The following is a 16,783-nucleotide window of genomic DNA, read 5'->3' as shown; positions in this document are numbered from 1 at the left end:
GTGAGAGAGCTAATAAGCAGGCGCTGACGTGTCGCACGTAAAGCAATGGATTGTCAACATCACCGTTAACATTCTTAGGTGACTGTGCTGTGGCCTTCTTGAGTGCTGTCAGCTCACCGTGACGTGTTTTTCATTCTTTTATCCGGGAGTGACATCAGATGCCTGGATGGAAGGGATGATAACGTTACAGATAACGCCTCAAGGTTTCAGACTTTAAGTCTAGAACCAAATTCCCTCTTCGTAATTGCTTCCTGTGCAAACACACTGCAATAGTTCTTTCTTCCAGATAAGAGAATTTTAGAGCTGGAAAATGTATTGGAAACTCTCTATCTGGATTCTTCCATCCCTTGCCAAGCTCTAGAGTCCTATTACCTCTTAAACTTATTCCATTTGACTGCCATTAGCCCAGCCCAGGTTAATTCCTTATGTTTTGGCCAGTCCCAAAGTCACCACACTGTTTGTTTGTTTGTTTGTTTTGTTTTGTTTGTTTGTTTGTTTGCCTTTTATCTCTCAACTTATCCTGGGAAAGCTTCCAGATCATATAGCACAAAATCCACCGACTCGGTCCAGCGTAGGGAAAATGTACCAATCTTTCTGTGTGGTCAAAGGATAAGGTTCAAAAGCAAAGATAACGTAAGGAACTCCTAACCTAGTTTTCCAGGCCTATCTTTCTTTCAGCAGCTCTCTAATAGTCAAAGTCCACTAAATACTTAGTTTAACTAATCTCCATATTTTCTAAGCAGAAATCCATTTAGCCTTGAGATAACAGGTATTGATTTTTTTAAATTATTTTTTATTTTTAAGTAGCTAGTTTCCTGGGTAAAAAGTGAAAAAGACAAAGACTGAACCAACAAGGAATAGGCTGCATTTTTAAAAGTTTCAATTCTGCTCACCTTCCCTTAGGTTTCCTATTTTTAAGCCTGCTCTTGGCTATTTTTTTTTTTCTTAGTAAACTGTATAGTACTGCAATTTTGTATCAAAACAGCACAGACTATAGGGCATGGCAGTTACCAGACAAAACAGTTAAATTTACAAGGCAGAAAAAAAGGGTTTTTTGAGCTTGGGGTGGTGGCATACACCTTTGATCTCAGTAGATGGAGGCAGATCTTCAAGGCCAGCCTGGGATACAAAGTGAATCCAGGACAGCCTAGACTACATGGAGAAACCCTGTCTCGAAAAACAAAACAAACACTAATATACATATACATATATATGTATATGTGTGTGTGTATATATACATATATATAAAGAAAGGCTTACAAAATCACTGCGATCAGAGTTTAAATTTGAAATAAATTTGGTTCCAGAAAGTTAATTCAATTACAGACTCTCTTCAGGTTCACACATTGACTTCAAGTAGCCCCAGTAGATTTCCATGAGTACTAGGAAATTCCTGTCGGTAAGATAAGAGAATACGCCCAGAGTTTCATGCACAATCAAAATAGAAGCAGTCACCGCCCGACAATTTATTCTAAATCAAGCACACAACTAAAAGCTTATATTTTAATCTCTTTTAATTTAGGAGGGTCAAGGTCATGCTACTTTGGGAAAGGTAGAAGGCAAGATTTGGACTCAGGTCCTTGCTTTTATGACTCTATACTGTGAAATGGCGAGGCTAACTAAGAGAGGAATTGACAGGATTACAGGAGGCTGAGGTTAACCAAAAATATGACAGGCCTCCCCGAGTCTGCGGGGAAGGTCGGGGGACCAACACTGGCAGTCCCCACCCAGGCGGCCATCTTGCGGGAGGAGGAAAGCCGGAAGTACTGCTATGGAGCTTGGCAGCCCTTGCTGCTCCCGCAGGGGCGAAGCCTGAAGGGGATGTGTGGGCGGTCCTCGGACGCCGGGGGCGGGGTCTCTTGGGCTTGGGGGCGGAGCTTAAAGGCTGAGTGGAGACCGGCATCTCGGACCTCCGGGCTTGGAGCGGGGCCTTAGGGTGGGGCGGGGTGTGTCCCTCGAGCTTGGGGGTGCGGCCTGATGGCGGGGTGGAGATTCGAAACGCGGCCTTCCACGCTGGGGGCGGGGCCTGGGGCGGGGCGGGGCTAGATCGCGGGGTTGGGGGCGGAGCCTCATAGCAGGGTGGGGGACCCGCATCTCCGACCTCCAGGCCAGGGGCGGGGCCTGAGGGCGGGGCGGAGGCGGGGAGGAGGACCGGGGCCGCGGACGCCCGAGGGAGCTGACAGGCGGCAGTGGTTCACCCGTCCCTTTCACAGAACGTGGTTGGGCAGCTGTCCCTGCCACACGCCGCGCCGCTCGGAGAAGAGGGTTGGGGACGGGAGATGTCGGTGGTGTGCTCGCTGCTTGGCCCACTGCGAGCACCGGCTTCCTTCTCCTTGCAGCTCGGGCTCCAGACCTAGCAGGTGAGATGAGCCCCGATAGCGTGGACCTGCGGGGTCTTTCTCCGGCCGTTGGCCCTGGGGTCCGGACCAGTAGGCAGCAGCGTCAGGCTCCGGTGTCCGGGGGCCTCGGCTCGCTGCTGCGCCTGTCCGCCTTTGCCCCTCAGCGCCTGCGCCTGAAACCTGCGGGAACGCTCGGCATGGTCTGCGCAGAAGGGGTGACTCGTCCCCTCTGGTGCCAGAGCTGCGATCCCTCGGGGTGCGGAGCGCCCCGTTGCACGTGCGTTCACCTTGTCATCTCCGACTTTTCACTTTATCCCAAGGAGGCCTCCCCTGTCTGCTCCTCCTGAGCGCCTCTGCACGGGTACCTGGTGCTTTGCGCCAAATTTTCTCCTTTACTTTTTACCGAGGACCGTACTCCCATGTTGTGACTCGCATGCCCTGTCTTTCCTTTTCCACGGGTCCCAGCGGCCATCTATTTGATTAGGGACTCTGTACTTGTTATCTTGGCGGGCCAAAGTCTGTCCCTTGCAGGCAGACAAGGAGAAAAGGCTCTGACTGGGGGTGCCTGTTGATGTTGAAGAGTGCTTTTTATAGTGCCACAAGACATTAGGCTTTTCTCGTGTGGAAAGGATAGTTTGAGAACACCCTCAGTTTAAAGCTTTCTCAAGTTAACACTGCACCACATTTAACTTAATATCAGTTAACCTACAATTTCAGTGCTTTAGTGGTGTTATCTAAGTCAGACATGAAGAGACCAGTTTGTATACTTCATTTTCTGGTGTCTACTGGTGTGAACTGGCTTTTATGGTGACAGGTCGACAACTTGTTTGTTCCGTAACAAGCCTTGTTTTTGTAGATTAAAGGACTGGATGTCTTCTTCTTTTTTTTTTTTTTTAACTTCCTTTGTTGTGGTTCTTGTTCATCTTAAAATGTGCTTTGGTAGCGGTTTTTCCCCCCATGTTTAAAATGGTATGAGATAAAACTTTTAAAATTATTTTTAATTTCCTCTTCCTTATTTTGAGACAGCGGCTAGTGTAAGCCCTGGCTGCCTTTACTTTGTAGCTGGCTTTGAACTCATCATCTCCTGCCTCTGCCTCCCTAGTGCTGGGATTACAGATGTGTGACATCTCGTCAGACTAGGAGTCCTTTTCATTTTTATTTGCCTCAGGACTGGTTGCTTTTATAACATTGGAAAAAAATTAATCGAGGGAAAGGGCAGGTTACTCTGAAAAGTTTCTCTTAACTTTCAATTAGATGAAAGTTGAACCTTCCAGTTCTTATACCCTTTGGCCATCACCTTGATGAAGAGCTCTTTGCTCACTGTCAATATATTGCCACTTAAGACCAAACTAAATTCAACTCCTCTTAATTGGTGGGTGTGGAACAGAGACTGGTAACTTTATAATACATCTCACACTGGTAACTTAGTGGAACATCTAGTACATGGACCATTGAGGATCTTTAATGTCAGACGTGTTTGTATACCTACTTATGGCAAGTGCTGTTTACTTTGTTACTATTCTAATCATTATCATTAGGTCTACAGCCTCTCTTTCTCTCTCACCATCATTGGTTTATTCTTTGATTGTTAGTTGTTTGTTTGTTTGTTTGTTTGTTTGTTTTTGAGACAAGGTTTCACTGCAGCCCCCAGTTGGCTTTGAACTTGTGACCCTCCAGCCTCTGTCTTCTAGTACTGGGTTTCCGGCATGGAGGGGGCCACACTTGGCACTAGGACTGTGGCTGCCATTTCTTGAAGGCATACCTTGGGATAAGCTTTGCATACAGTATCTCTCTAAGGAGGTTTTCCCACTCATTTTTTTTTTTTTTCAGTTAAGGAAGCCAACCAAAGGAAGCCAAGTAATTAATCCAAAGAGTTGATAGATGCTAAGGCTCAAAGTCTGCTGCTCTTTCACTTAGCTATTTCTAATTAAGATTGTTGTTAATATACACACACATGATTGTTCTTACGTTGTCCAAATAGGGGATTGTGAGTTGTTCAAGCAAAGAAATACAGGAAGCTTTGGGAAGCATCAGAAGGCTGGACCCATCTCTCACCTCCTTTCCCACTCACTACCTTTCTAAGTACACATTTCTTTTTTATTTGTTTGTTTCTTTTGGTTTGGTTTTTGGTTTTTCGAGACAGAGTCTCTCTGTGTAACCTTGGCTGCCCTGGACTCGCTTTGTAGACCAGGCTGGCCTTGAACTCACAGAGATCCTCCTGCCTCTGCCTCCCGAGTGCTGGGATTAAAGGTGTGCACCCCCACACCTGGATAAGTACACATTTCTTAAGGGCTCCAATGTGTAGCACTCAAGTCTAATTGTTGGCCAGATCCCTCAAGGATGACTATGTGTCCCAACCAGAACCTGGCTGCGTGTTCCAACCAGGGCCTTGCTACATGTCCCAACCAGGACCTGGCTGCGTGTCCCAACCAGAACCTGGCTGTGTGTCCCAACCAGAACCTGGCTCTGTGTACCAACCAGAACCTGGCTGCGTGTCCCAACCAGGACCTGGCTGTGTGCCCCAACCAGAACCTGGCTCTGTGTCCCAATCAGAACCTAGCTGTGTGTCCCAACCAGAACCTGGCTCTTTATCCCAATCAGAACCTGGCTGTGTGTCCCAACCATGACTTGGTTGTGAGTCCCAACCAGGACCTGGCTGTGTGTCCCAACCATGACTTGGTTGTGAGTCCCAACCAGGACCTGGCTGTGTGCCCCAACCAGAACCTGGCTCTGTGTCCCAATCAGAACCTAGCTGTGTGTCCCAACCAGAACCTGGCTCTTTGTCCCAATCAGAACCTGGCTGTGTGTCCCAACCATGACTTGGTTGTGAGTCCCAACCAGGACCTGGTTGTGAGTCCCAACCAGGACCTGGCTATGAGTCCCAACCAGAACCTGGCTCTGTGTCCCACCCAGGGCCTGGCTGTGTGTACCAACCAGTATAATTTGGCACTTATTTGGTAAAGTTCAAGTATGTAAACATTGTTGGATTTGTTTCTGTTAAGCACTCCTGTTTAATCCTGGTAGAAAAAAAAAAAGAAATACTTGTCTTAAGCTCAATTAAATATAAGGTTTTTAAAAGGTTTGGCTTATAGAAAACAGCATAGGAAATATTCTCTTACATAACCCCGTGTATCATTTGATCTTTGGCCTGCCACCCAAGTCTTTTAAATGTGGTGTAAGTGTTTGAGAACTTAACCCAAGCATTATACGTTGCAGGAAGCCCAGATTTTTTCCTCCTGTCTTATATAAGGCCACTTTAGATGGTAAACCTAGAATGAGTCCTTAGAACTTGACAATTACTCTCATATTAATTTCAATTTACTAATAGAAAAACCAGTTCGTTTCAAAATTATCTAAAGTTTGTGCTCATCGTATCCCTGGCAGCAAGAGGAGGGGAGTATGACAGTTGCCACGTTAGCACGCAGAACACGTTCAGTAAAATCTCATGAACATCTTTGGAATGTTTTCAGATATAGTTTGTATTTGGGGGACTGTTACTGCCGTGAGAAGCATTTATCATTTAGAAGAAGGATTATTCACTCATGAACTAGATAATACCTAAGAGAGAACTGACAGTGAGAGAAGAGGTTGACTTAAGAACTGGTTGCTAAGCCGGGTGTGGTGGCGCACGCCTTTAATCCCAGCACTTGGGAGGCAGAGGCAGGCGGGTCGCTGTGAGTTCGAGGCCAGCCTGGTCTATAAAGTGAGTCTAGGACAGCCAAGGCTACACAGGGAAACCCTGTCTTGAACCCCCTCCCCCCAAAAAAGAGAGCTGGTTGCTAAGCCGGGCGGTGGTGGTGTACGCCTTTAGTCCCAGCACTTGGGAGGCAGAGGCAGGTGGATCAGGACAGCAAAGGCTAACACAGAGAAACCCTGTCTTGAAAAACAAAAATAAAAACAAAAACAAACCAAAGAACTGGTTGCTATTTAATAAATTTAATGAAAACTTTCATGAATCAAGTTGTTCTCCTCCCCCAGGTGTCTCCTATGTGCCAGATATAGTGCTAAATATTAAAGACACAAGAGTGTGCCAAGACATGCGCCGTCTTTGCTTCTGTGACATTTAAAGGCAGGCGAAGGAGACAGGCATAAGTCAGTTATCTTAAGGCACTGGGTTGCACAAACTGAGACAAGTAGACTAGGGGGAAAGATCCTGGTGTTATTTGTGAAAGAATCGTGCCTAGCTGTGTGATTAAAAAAAAACCTCACCTGATGAGATGGTTCCTGAGCCCTGTGCTTGCATTTGGTAGATGGGTAAGTGCTAATCATGTGGGCGGTGCAAATGGCACAGGACATAGTAGAGTGAACTGCATGTGCAAAGCCGCCTATGGCACTAAAGGACCGTTGGCCAGTGTGAGCTGACGTAAAAGGAGCTAAGAGGAAGCCGGTGGAATGACGTTTTTCATCACCTTTTTCTCCCACAGGCTCCCTCATACTCTACCACAGTGACGCTCAGTTTGGTTAAGTGATTCCTGTGTGCCGGCTGTGATGATACCGTAAGGACTCTGTTTGAAGTAGATACTGACATTGCCACTTCACGGATGATAAAGTGAAGCCTAAGTTTGGGGTTCAGCGTTGGTAAGTAACACCCTGCTGTGATTCTCGCTCACGCCACAGCATGACCACAGGCGGTGTGGGACTCGATCGCCTAGTCCGCCTATCCCTCAGAACTTAAGATGTTTCCAGGCCTTTGCACCCTGTGGGCCTTTCTCCTCTTGTCCGGGTAGATGGAGGTGGATTGTGGATCCCTGCAGAGAACCGCAGCGCATCACTGCAGCTGTAACGTTCATGGGTCTTATTTTACTTATGTCTGATACCAAAAATAGAATAGTAGCGTAAATATTTTGAGCTGACCTGCCCTTTGGGAGTGAAGCACCTTTCCCACCTCTTTTCCATTGTATTTCCTCCGTGGTGGTCTCCGGAAAGAGTACAGTTATTTAGCCATTTAATATGTAAATAAGCCCAGATTTGCTGTGGTCCATTTCAGTCTGAGCTCTGCTTGGTCATAAAACTGAATTTTCTTCTTTCTTTTCTTTTTTTTTTTTCTTTTTTTTTTTCTTTCTTTCTTTGTTTCTTTTTCAGAGACCAGTTTGGAGGTGGAATTGAGAAGGAAAATGGATTCTTATATCTCAACAGAGAACTCAACTCTTGCTGTTAATATGAATGAGACTTTGTCTGCAACGTTGACTCATGGATTTAATTCCACCAATGACCCACCTTCAATGTCAATAACGAGGCTTTTCCCAGCCTTGCTAGAATGCTTTGGCATAGTCCTCTGTGGCTACATAGCAGGGAGGGCCAACATCATAACATCAACCCAGGCCAAAGGACTGGGAAATTTCGTCTCCAGATTTGCCCTGCCAGCTTTATTATTCAAAAACATGGTCGTGCTTAACTTTTCCAATGTGGATTGGGCTTTTCTATATAGTATCTTAATTGGCAAAGCCTCTGTATTTTTCACTGTGTGTGTGTTAACCTTGTTGGTTGCCAGTCCCGAGAGTCGATTTAGCAAAGCTGGACTCTTCCCTATTTTTGCTACACAAAGTAATGACTTTGCACTGGGATACCCTATAGGTAAGTTGTTTTTCTTCTTCAGTTAAAAAAAATTCAAGTGTTTTATGTGGTAGCATAAACTTTTGATTTATCTAAGCATTTGTTAGTGACATATTCTTGTCTCTAAGAAATCATTCATTGTGTGTGTGTGTGTGTGTTTGTTTGTTTGTTTTTGGTTTTTTGAAACAGGGTTTCCCTGTGTAGCCTTGGCTGTCCTCGACTCACCTAGTAGACCAGGCTGGCTTTGAACTCACAGAGATCCCTCTGCCTCTGCCTTTAGAGTGCTGGGATTATAGGCGTGCTCCACCTCGCCTGGCATCATTCATTGTTTTAATTGGAAAAAATCCTGTTTCCACACAATATATTCTGATTATAGTTTCCCCTCCCCCCAACTCCTCCTAGACCCTCTCCACCCGCCCATCATTTTTTCTTAGAGCTGTCTTAAATTAGTGTACATTTTTTCCTTTAATTTCAGCGTTTAAGGATCACTTAATTATCTACCTAAAATAAATGGCCATATCCTAATACCTTAGTGGGTAATCTTTCTAATAGTATTCTCACTCTTCTCACTTAGCTCATGTAAAGACACCTAATTTCTAGAAGGGATTGCATTCTGATTAAAAAAAAAAAATTAGTGTCTCAATGAAAGTCACCATCACATGCCAGCAGTGGGAATTTATGAGTGGCTTTTCCACACCATTCTTGTTCCTATGCTCTAGAATATATAGATACTTTTTACATTAGAATTTATTTGTGAGCTTGTTATTTGAGTTTTCAGTGTATTTATGTTGACGTTAAATTCTTGTTTAAGGTCAGAAGTGTACTGCTGTACACAGCCTAATTTTGTATTTTCTTCTAAAACAAGAAACACACTAATTTGGGATGCTGAGGTTTCTTGATAGGTAATATATTCTGCTTTCCAGAATATACCACCATTCCCAGAAACCACTTCTTAGTACTTAAAAATGCAAGTTGTGTGGATTTTTACCACAGCATGGGGCCTCCTGTGCCTGTATCCATTCGTTTACTTATGAGAGCATGTTACATGCTTGTGACTGAGCCAGCTGCTGGGCACGGCCCTGTGAACAAAGTTCTCAAGCAGACTGCATCCATATCTTAGTGACAAAATAAAGTTGTAAGATTGAAACTAAGATCCTATCAAATGCTAGCAGAGGCCAGAAGAATAAGTAAGAGGTGCGAATGATGGGATGGCGCTGTGCCAGAGTACCTGGTCCAGGCTCCTCTGATGGCGTACCGTCGGAGCAGAGGTTCACTGGGATGCTAAATTGTATAGTTGAAACCTACCATGAACTCTCAGGCCTCCATCATTTTTTTCCCCATCCTCCTTCCCACAAGTCATTTCACCACCCTCACCAAAAAGGTTGCAGTGAGTTCACTGCTTTCTCCCTATTTCCCACCTTAGCCATGAAAACCACCAAAGAAATCAAATAACACCGTGTAAAGCCAGAGACTGAAGAGGGAGGGCAAACAAGGCCCTTAGGTAACTAGTCTAGAAATAGGAGTTCTGTCCGTAGGCCTTTACAGTTACTGAACTTTAAATCCTAATTACACAGCAGAGGTCAATGTTTGTCCATCTCCTTGAGAGAACTAAGAACGTAGTCCGGGCGAGGGTTTGTAGTATAAAGACTCCACAAGTGGCTCATCGCCAGAGTGCTAAGTATTTAATAAATATTGTCCTTATTTTAGACATGAACTAGAAGTATATAGTTTCACACTTTTATATAAACTAATGAGCTCATAAAGAGAAGTACCATTTGTAACTTGATAGTCTACAGGGGACTTTATTATTTGAATAGGGCAGATGTTATCACTTTCAAGTCAGGGGACAGGGTTACGCGATTGTTTTACCCGGGTCACCCAGCTAACATGTGCCTGAGACCCAGGTCTAGGTGCTCTGGTTCCAAATCCCAGACACTCTTCTGTGTCACACAGTTGCATAACAGGCTAAGCTCATCTTAGAAGGCCCAGCCAGCCTTTGGAATTCAGCAGCTTCAGATGGAATCAGATGGTTTTGTCCTTAAAATGTTCCGGGGAGGGGGGGGGGCAGGGTGGTGGTTTAGTAAGTGTTTGCTGCAAAGGCGAGAGGACTGAGTTCAAACCCCAGCACCCACACAAAGGCCAGGCCCGAGGGCTTGACCTCCCAAGGCCCTCCTCTGCTTTGTGAAAAGTCTAGTACTCTGTGCACTGGCTTTATGTGTGTGTTTCCTGGCCCTTAATAAAATCCTTTCCTTACCAGCTTGAAGGAAAAAAGAGTCAGGTGGGCCTTTCCCAGCTATAACTCTGAGAGGTGGGGAGGTGAGGCCTGGAGCTCACTGGTCAGTTGGCCTAACTGAATCAAGCTCCAGGTCCAGTGAGAAACTTGTCTCCCAAATAAAGTGGACGGAGATGGACATGGGAGATGCAGATACCCCCTGCCACCTTTGGCTGCACACAAACACGTAGGAACCCACAAAAGTGCAAGGGGGCGGGAAACAGAAGTGGGGGAAAAGCTTTTGAATAAATTACTTTTCCTATTAAGGCACTTTCCAAATTAAATATAAATACCAAGCCATTTTTTAAAATCAATTGTTCTTACATTTCATGTTATATCAGTAAATTGGTAATAACCAGGTTCCTAGCATTATAGCAGCCCAAATTTCCTTGATGAGTGTGTTGGTGATTTGGGATTATACTTTTTCCGGTTTGTTTTACCCCCAGAAAATAACTCACGTAGCATCAGGCTGTGGGCTATAGCGTTATTAAAAAACCAGTCATATAGACAGCCTTCTCATCTGCTTATAAAATGGAAGGTGTGATTTGGAACATGCCGTGTGTGTGCTCCCCAGCGGGGTGTTTGCTGGTGCTGTCTGTGCCCATCTGCCTTCCTCTGGTGAGCATGGTGAGCAGAGGAGACCGTCGGCAGAGAGACCTTTTAGTCTGTTTCACAAACCTCTCCTAGGAATTCCCACAGCCGTGCTCATGGAGGCGTACTGACAACGAGTTAGAAGAAATACTCTTCTTAAGGCTGCGCTGACTTCTCGTCTGCCCAGTTTTCAGGTGACTTGGGAAATGCTGGAATGCAGAGAAGTTAGTGAATAAAGAAAAAAGGTGGCTGCGCATCTTTTCTATATACTATGACCGTGGTATATAGAAAATAAACAATGCTATATTACTGTGTAATATTTTACTGTGTGATATAACATCATACAGTCCATTAAAGTCCAAGCGGATTGCAGACTAAAAAGAGTTTACTGTCTTTTAGGACAATTCTTTTCAAAGGTACTTTTTTTAAAAAAATCCAGGTGTTAGGAGAGACCAAGAATCTACCAAGGTGAAATGCCGACTTCGGCAGATCAGAAGGGCTCCCTGCCTCTGTCATTAAAAGATACTAATAGGCCATAGTTAAGTCCTATAATTTATTCTTCAAACAATGCTGATAGCATAAGTACCCTGACTAATCATAATTATGCTCTAGTGCCTGAGCTGTAAACAGAAAAGAGATGAAGCATTTAACTATATGCCATTAAATAATGGAATGATCTTGTCAGGGTCTTTGTGTTATTTGCTAAGATTGAAACCCTGCAGAAATCAAAATGGGAGTCACAGTGGGTGGCTAATTTTATCTGAGTTCTTCCACGCTATATAATAACTCCTCATAATGGGATTCCCCCGCCCTCTCAGAGCCTTATTTATGATCATTAATTAATTAGGACTTAATAGTTGATGTCGTGATTATAAATCTAATTTTAGTTGCTATAGGTCACTGTATTCATGTGTATTTTCCTGTTTGACTGGAAAGATTGTCTTCAGATTGCTAGCAAAAGGGAAGCACTGTGAATTCATAAAGCTGAAGCATTAAGTTGTTATGGAAGTGAGTGGCAAAAGAGACTAAAATTCCCACATTGAATCCCCTTTCTCTAGTAATTTAATAAGTATTTATTTAATCACAATTATTTGCTCTTCTAGATGTTACTTCTTTTCTCTTATGTACTCACTCAGCAGAGTTCAAAGGCTCTAATTGTAACCTGCATTATAAATATTCACAGTGTGTAAAAAGAAAAAAAAAACGTGAAATTTCAGTTAGATAGGAGGAATAAGTTCAAGAGAGCTATTGTACAACATAGTGAATACGGATAAGAACATCATAAAAAATACATAAGAAAGTCTGTATGCTGGTGAGCTTTAATTTAACCATTCCAAGATGTTTACATTTCAAGGTGACATGCCTATATAACACGTATGATTTTATTGTCCAGTTTAAAAGAAATTTATAAGCTGAAGCGGGAGGACGGCTGGTATTTCAAAGCCGGTATAGACTACAGGGTGAGAGTCAGTATCAAAAAAAAAGAAAATAAGGAACTGGGGTGAGGACTTGGTTGGCAAAGTGTTTGCTTTGTAAGCGTGAGCTGGGTTGAACTCAAGCCCCCAGTGCCGGGGAGGTAGAGACAAAGAGCCCTAGAGTTTACAGGTCAGCTGTCCAGCTGAACCAGAGAGAGAGCACCAGGTACAGTGAGAGACTCTGTTTAAAGAGGAAGGTGGAGAGTGCTTGAGAAAGACACTCAGTATCACCTCTGGCTTCCACCTACATGTGGATGTACACACTACACACACACACACACACACACACACACACACACACACACACACACATCAAAAGAGCCTAATTTAGGTGATAATTCTTAAAGTAAAATATGGATCATAAAAAAGATAGTTTAACCAATAGCAGATATAAATTATTGTGTGATACAAAATGCATTTTTACTATATCTGAAACCCTCAGCATTCGTTGATGTAGCAGTTAATCCTGTTCATCAGATTCGTCCCTCACTGTGTTGGGTGGGGCCTGTGGATGATAAAATGATGCCTCCAGTCTCTTGAGGTGGTATTGATACTAAATAAAGTATTCTAGTACTATAGAGGGGGTGAGATTTAATGGTGTAGGTTGAAGACTTGGTAGAAGGAATCCAAGAGACTGGCCTCAAATACGAGGCAAGCTTCAGTAAGGAACAAGTAAGTCAGAGAGTGGAGACGTGATGAGCAAGTGGGGCTGATAGTTACGAGTGTAGTGTTTGCCTGTTGCAACTGTGATAGGGTTGTTTGCTTGAAGGATGTGTTGGAGAAAGCAGAGGACAGTTATTCGGACTGGCTGTGCTTGTTAAGAGAAAGCCATAAGAGCTGTTCCAGTGAGCGGCAGAAATGATCAAAAATGCTAATTTGTGAAAGTTTTGGCTTTGAATAGCTGTGATTTAGATGGTACTCTTCAGTGCTAATAATATGGATAAAGGGAATGGTTGGGAAAACACAAAGGAACTCTGGTTAGTTTATACACTAAGTAACCTAATTTTCAGATTTTTACCTAATAGGAGTAAGAACCAGGAGGAAAATATACAAAAGACCCTATAAAGGAAGGAAGGCCAGCAGTTTCCCACATCTGACAGGAGACTGTTTCAAGATCCCCCTTCTGAGTCTTATATATATATTAAGACCTTAAACTCCCAGCAGCAGTTCCTTGCCTCAAAATCCTGAGTGAAGAGATTCTCAATTATATATACATATATGTATATATTACATATATAATAAATTTTGTCTTATACATACTTACCTATAATCAGGTTTAATGAATAAATTAGGTACACCAAGCTTACAGTCACTAGTAAGACAGAAAAGTAATTCACTGTAAAAGATGATGTGGGTTGTGGTCTCTTTTCCTTTACACTGTCTCACTGCACTCTGCCTACCATTTGTGCTCCCCTTGGATACCTGGGCGCGTAGCAAGCCAAAGCAAGAGTGGGGCATGCTGCAGGATTCGATGACTGCCTAACCATAGCCTTGGAAAACTGTTGCTCAGATTTGCATTAAATGAGACAGAGACAGTATGTGTGTGTGTGTGTGTCTGTGTGTGTGTGTGTCTGTGTGTATGGGTCTGTGTGTGTGTGTGTGTGTCCGTCCGTTATGTAGTAATGATCACTAATTGACCAGAAGAGACATTTCTAGACACAAGCCATCAGTCAATATAAGGGCTTCGAGTACAGTGTGGAATTGGAGATGAAGGTTGCCACAGAAAACACCTTTGTATTGCATTGTGGCCACTTAGGAAAAATTCTTAAAACAAGTCTGAAAACACTAGGCATTCCCTAACTAGAAATTCCACTTAAAACACTTAGGTGGGCCAGGCAGTGGCACACACCTGTAATCTCAGCACTTGGGGAGGCAGAGGCAGGAGGATCTCTGTGAGTTCGAGGCCAGCCTGGTCTGCAAAGCAAGTCCAGGACAAACCCTGTCATGAAAAACCAAAACCAAACAACAGCAACAACAACAACAACAACAACAACCAAACAACAAAGACCAAACCTTAAGTAGGCATCTTAGACATGGAATACCTAAGGAATGTACCTACCTAGGAATAATTATCACCATGCCACTTTTTACTTAAACAAGCACCAGAAAACATGAGCTACAGCCACTGAGTCATAAAGCCAGCATATCTGATTTAGAGATTGGTTAAGAGAATTAAAGTTTTATGCAATCATATCTGCTCTATCTTGGAGATATTCTAGACCTGTGTGTGTCCTTAGCTGAGAGAAAAAAAAATGATTTGAGTCTTATAAAAAGTAAGAGTAGCTAATGAGATCAAGGTGAGGTTCTGAGGTTATATAACTCGTTGCATAACTTTAACGGGACACACATGTCTGACACGAGCTGAACTTACGAATCCCGAGTAGGTAAACAAATATTTTCTGACCTGTGTCACTTTACCCTAATGTAAATTAAGAAACTCGATCTCCATTATGTTCACATGATTGCCTCTCTCCTTGGAATGATTACAGGAGTGCATTTTATCTTCTATTTCTCCACATCACATCCATTATGAATGAGCTTTTTATCCTTCTAGTTGGATAGGTTCAAGTTCTGTGTCCAAATCAAGCCTGAAGACCAAGTTGTGGATTCGGCAGCTTTGAGTTGCCTTGCTCGGCGGCAGGCCAGCCGTCAGCCTTCACCTTCTAGAACTGCTGGGAATAAGAACCGACCACTTACCTGCCTCTTCTATACGAGTCAAGTTCTTCTTTTTAAAATTTTTTTTTAATGATTTGTTTGTATTTGCATTGGTGTTTTGCCTGCATGTATATGTCTGAGAGAGGGTGTCAGATCCTCCGGACCTGCAGTTGAAGACAGTTGTGAGCCGCCATGTGGGTGCTGGGAATTGAACTCAGGACCCCTGGAAGAGCAGCCAGTGCTCTTAACCGCTGAGCCATCTCTCCAGCCTGGTCACATTTTTCTTACACCCTCCAAAAGCCCCTTAAATCACCTACAGAATATAGCATGTGTGCTCTGCCATGTGCCCTTCTTCCTTGTAAATCTCACACAGCCTGGTTTTGTTGTTGATTTGCTTTTTGTTTTCTCATTCTTCAGTAGGTAACTGGCTCTTTCAGCTCTGTCCTTTTCTTGGAGATTCATTTTTAAGCCCCTGCCTGGGAAAATAGTTTGGTTTTTATTTTAAAAAAAAATTTGAAGTTGGTTGTTATTTTATAAACTGGATGGTACTTAATATAGTTAGGTTTCTCTTCCTTGTCAATTTTATTACTAAAAATTGCCTTTCTAAAAATAAGTAAGTGGAGCTCGGTGCGGTGGTACATAACTGTAATCTCAGCACTGGGGAGGCAGAGGCAGGCGGATCTTTGTGAGTTCGAGGCCAGCCTGGTCTACAAAGCAAGTCCAGGACAGCCAAGGCTACACAGAGATACCCTGTCTCAAAAAGTGAAAAAAAAAGTGAATGGGGTTATTAGTCACTATTTAGATTAATTTCCAGTGATGTAAACAAACACAGAAAATGTTATATACATATCTGTCTAATTCCACGGTAACATTTTAAAACCAATGTTCTTGTTTTACAGTCGAAGCTCTGTATCAAACTACATACCCAGAATATCTCCAGTACATTTACTTGGTGGCACCAATATCTCTTATGATGTTAAACCCTATAGGGTTTATCTTCTGTGAAATCCAGAAGTCGAAAGACTCTCAAAGTGCTTCTCAAAATAAAGCGAAGATTGTGGGACTTGGGTTTCTACGCGTGCTACAGAACCCCATCGTATTTATGGTCTTTGTTGGCATTGCCTTCAATTTTATTCTTGATAAAAAGATCCCTGTATATATGGAAAATTTTCTTGATGGACTTGCAAATTCCTTCTCTGGATCAGCCCTGTTTTACCTTGGTCTGACAATGGTAGGAAAAATAAAGCGACTGAAGAAGTCGGCATTTGTGGTACTAACCCTTCTCATCACAGCGAAACTGTAAGTTTAGCTTATTGAACTTGGGAATTTTAGATTGAGAAAGAAAAGCCTATTAACCAGTTCATTGGGTTTTATTGCACCTATTTCTCCCTTTAAACATTAATCCTTGCTTAAATAGTTGTTGTGATTTAAAGGGAAATGGACTGTTTGGTTATTGTAAAATTATTCTTTCCTCATCCTTTTTTTTTAAGATTTATTTGTTGACTCTGTATACAGTGCTCTGCCTGCATGTACACCTGCTCGCCAGAAGAGGGCACCAGATCTCATTATAGATGGTTGTGAGCCACCAGGTGGTTGCTGGGAATTGAACTCAGGATCTCTGGAAGAGCAGCCAGGGCTCTTAACCTCTGAGCCATCTCTCCAGCCCCCCCCCCCCCAAGTTATTTTCTTACTGTGGCATGGAGGTTGTTTTTTCTACTTTTCTGTCAGAAGATAAAGATTATTGATTTTCCTTCAGGCTTCCCCACCCCATTCAGCTTTTGTGTAAAGTTTATCTAATATTTTCAATGCCTCAGTAAAATCATACTTAGTTAATTTTTATGTTTCTGGGCATCAAACCCAGGACCGTTTACGTGCTAGCTAACTGGTCTACCACTGAG

At 43.2% G+C, this 16,783-nt stretch overlaps 1 protein-coding gene across 1 annotated transcript in view; it reads left to right on the top strand.

Moving 5' to 3' along the window:
• Positions 1-2,134: 2,134 nt before the first annotated feature.
• GPR155 (G protein-coupled receptor 155) overlaps positions 2,135-16,783 on the top strand; it is a 46,479-nt gene continuing 31,830 nt past the window's right edge. Inside the window, exons 1-4 of the mRNA XM_084799168.1 lie at positions 2,135-2,360; positions 6,764-6,917; positions 7,422-7,913; positions 15,785-16,184. Of these exons, the coding sequence (XP_084655294.1) occupies positions 7,454-7,913; positions 15,785-16,184 (860 nt within the window). The 5' untranslated portion in view covers positions 2,135-2,360; positions 6,764-6,917; positions 7,422-7,453. The remainder of the gene's footprint in view (positions 2,361-6,763; positions 6,918-7,421; positions 7,914-15,784; positions 16,185-16,783) is intronic.

Source organism: Acomys minous (genome assembly GCF_964271855.1).
Source record: "Acomys minous genome assembly, chromosome: 10".
Classification (NCBI taxonomy): domain Eukaryota; kingdom Metazoa; phylum Chordata; class Mammalia; order Rodentia; family Muridae; genus Acomys; species Acomys minous.
Note: the sequence above shows the minus strand (reverse complement) of the source record. Positions and strands in the feature narration are given on the sequence as shown.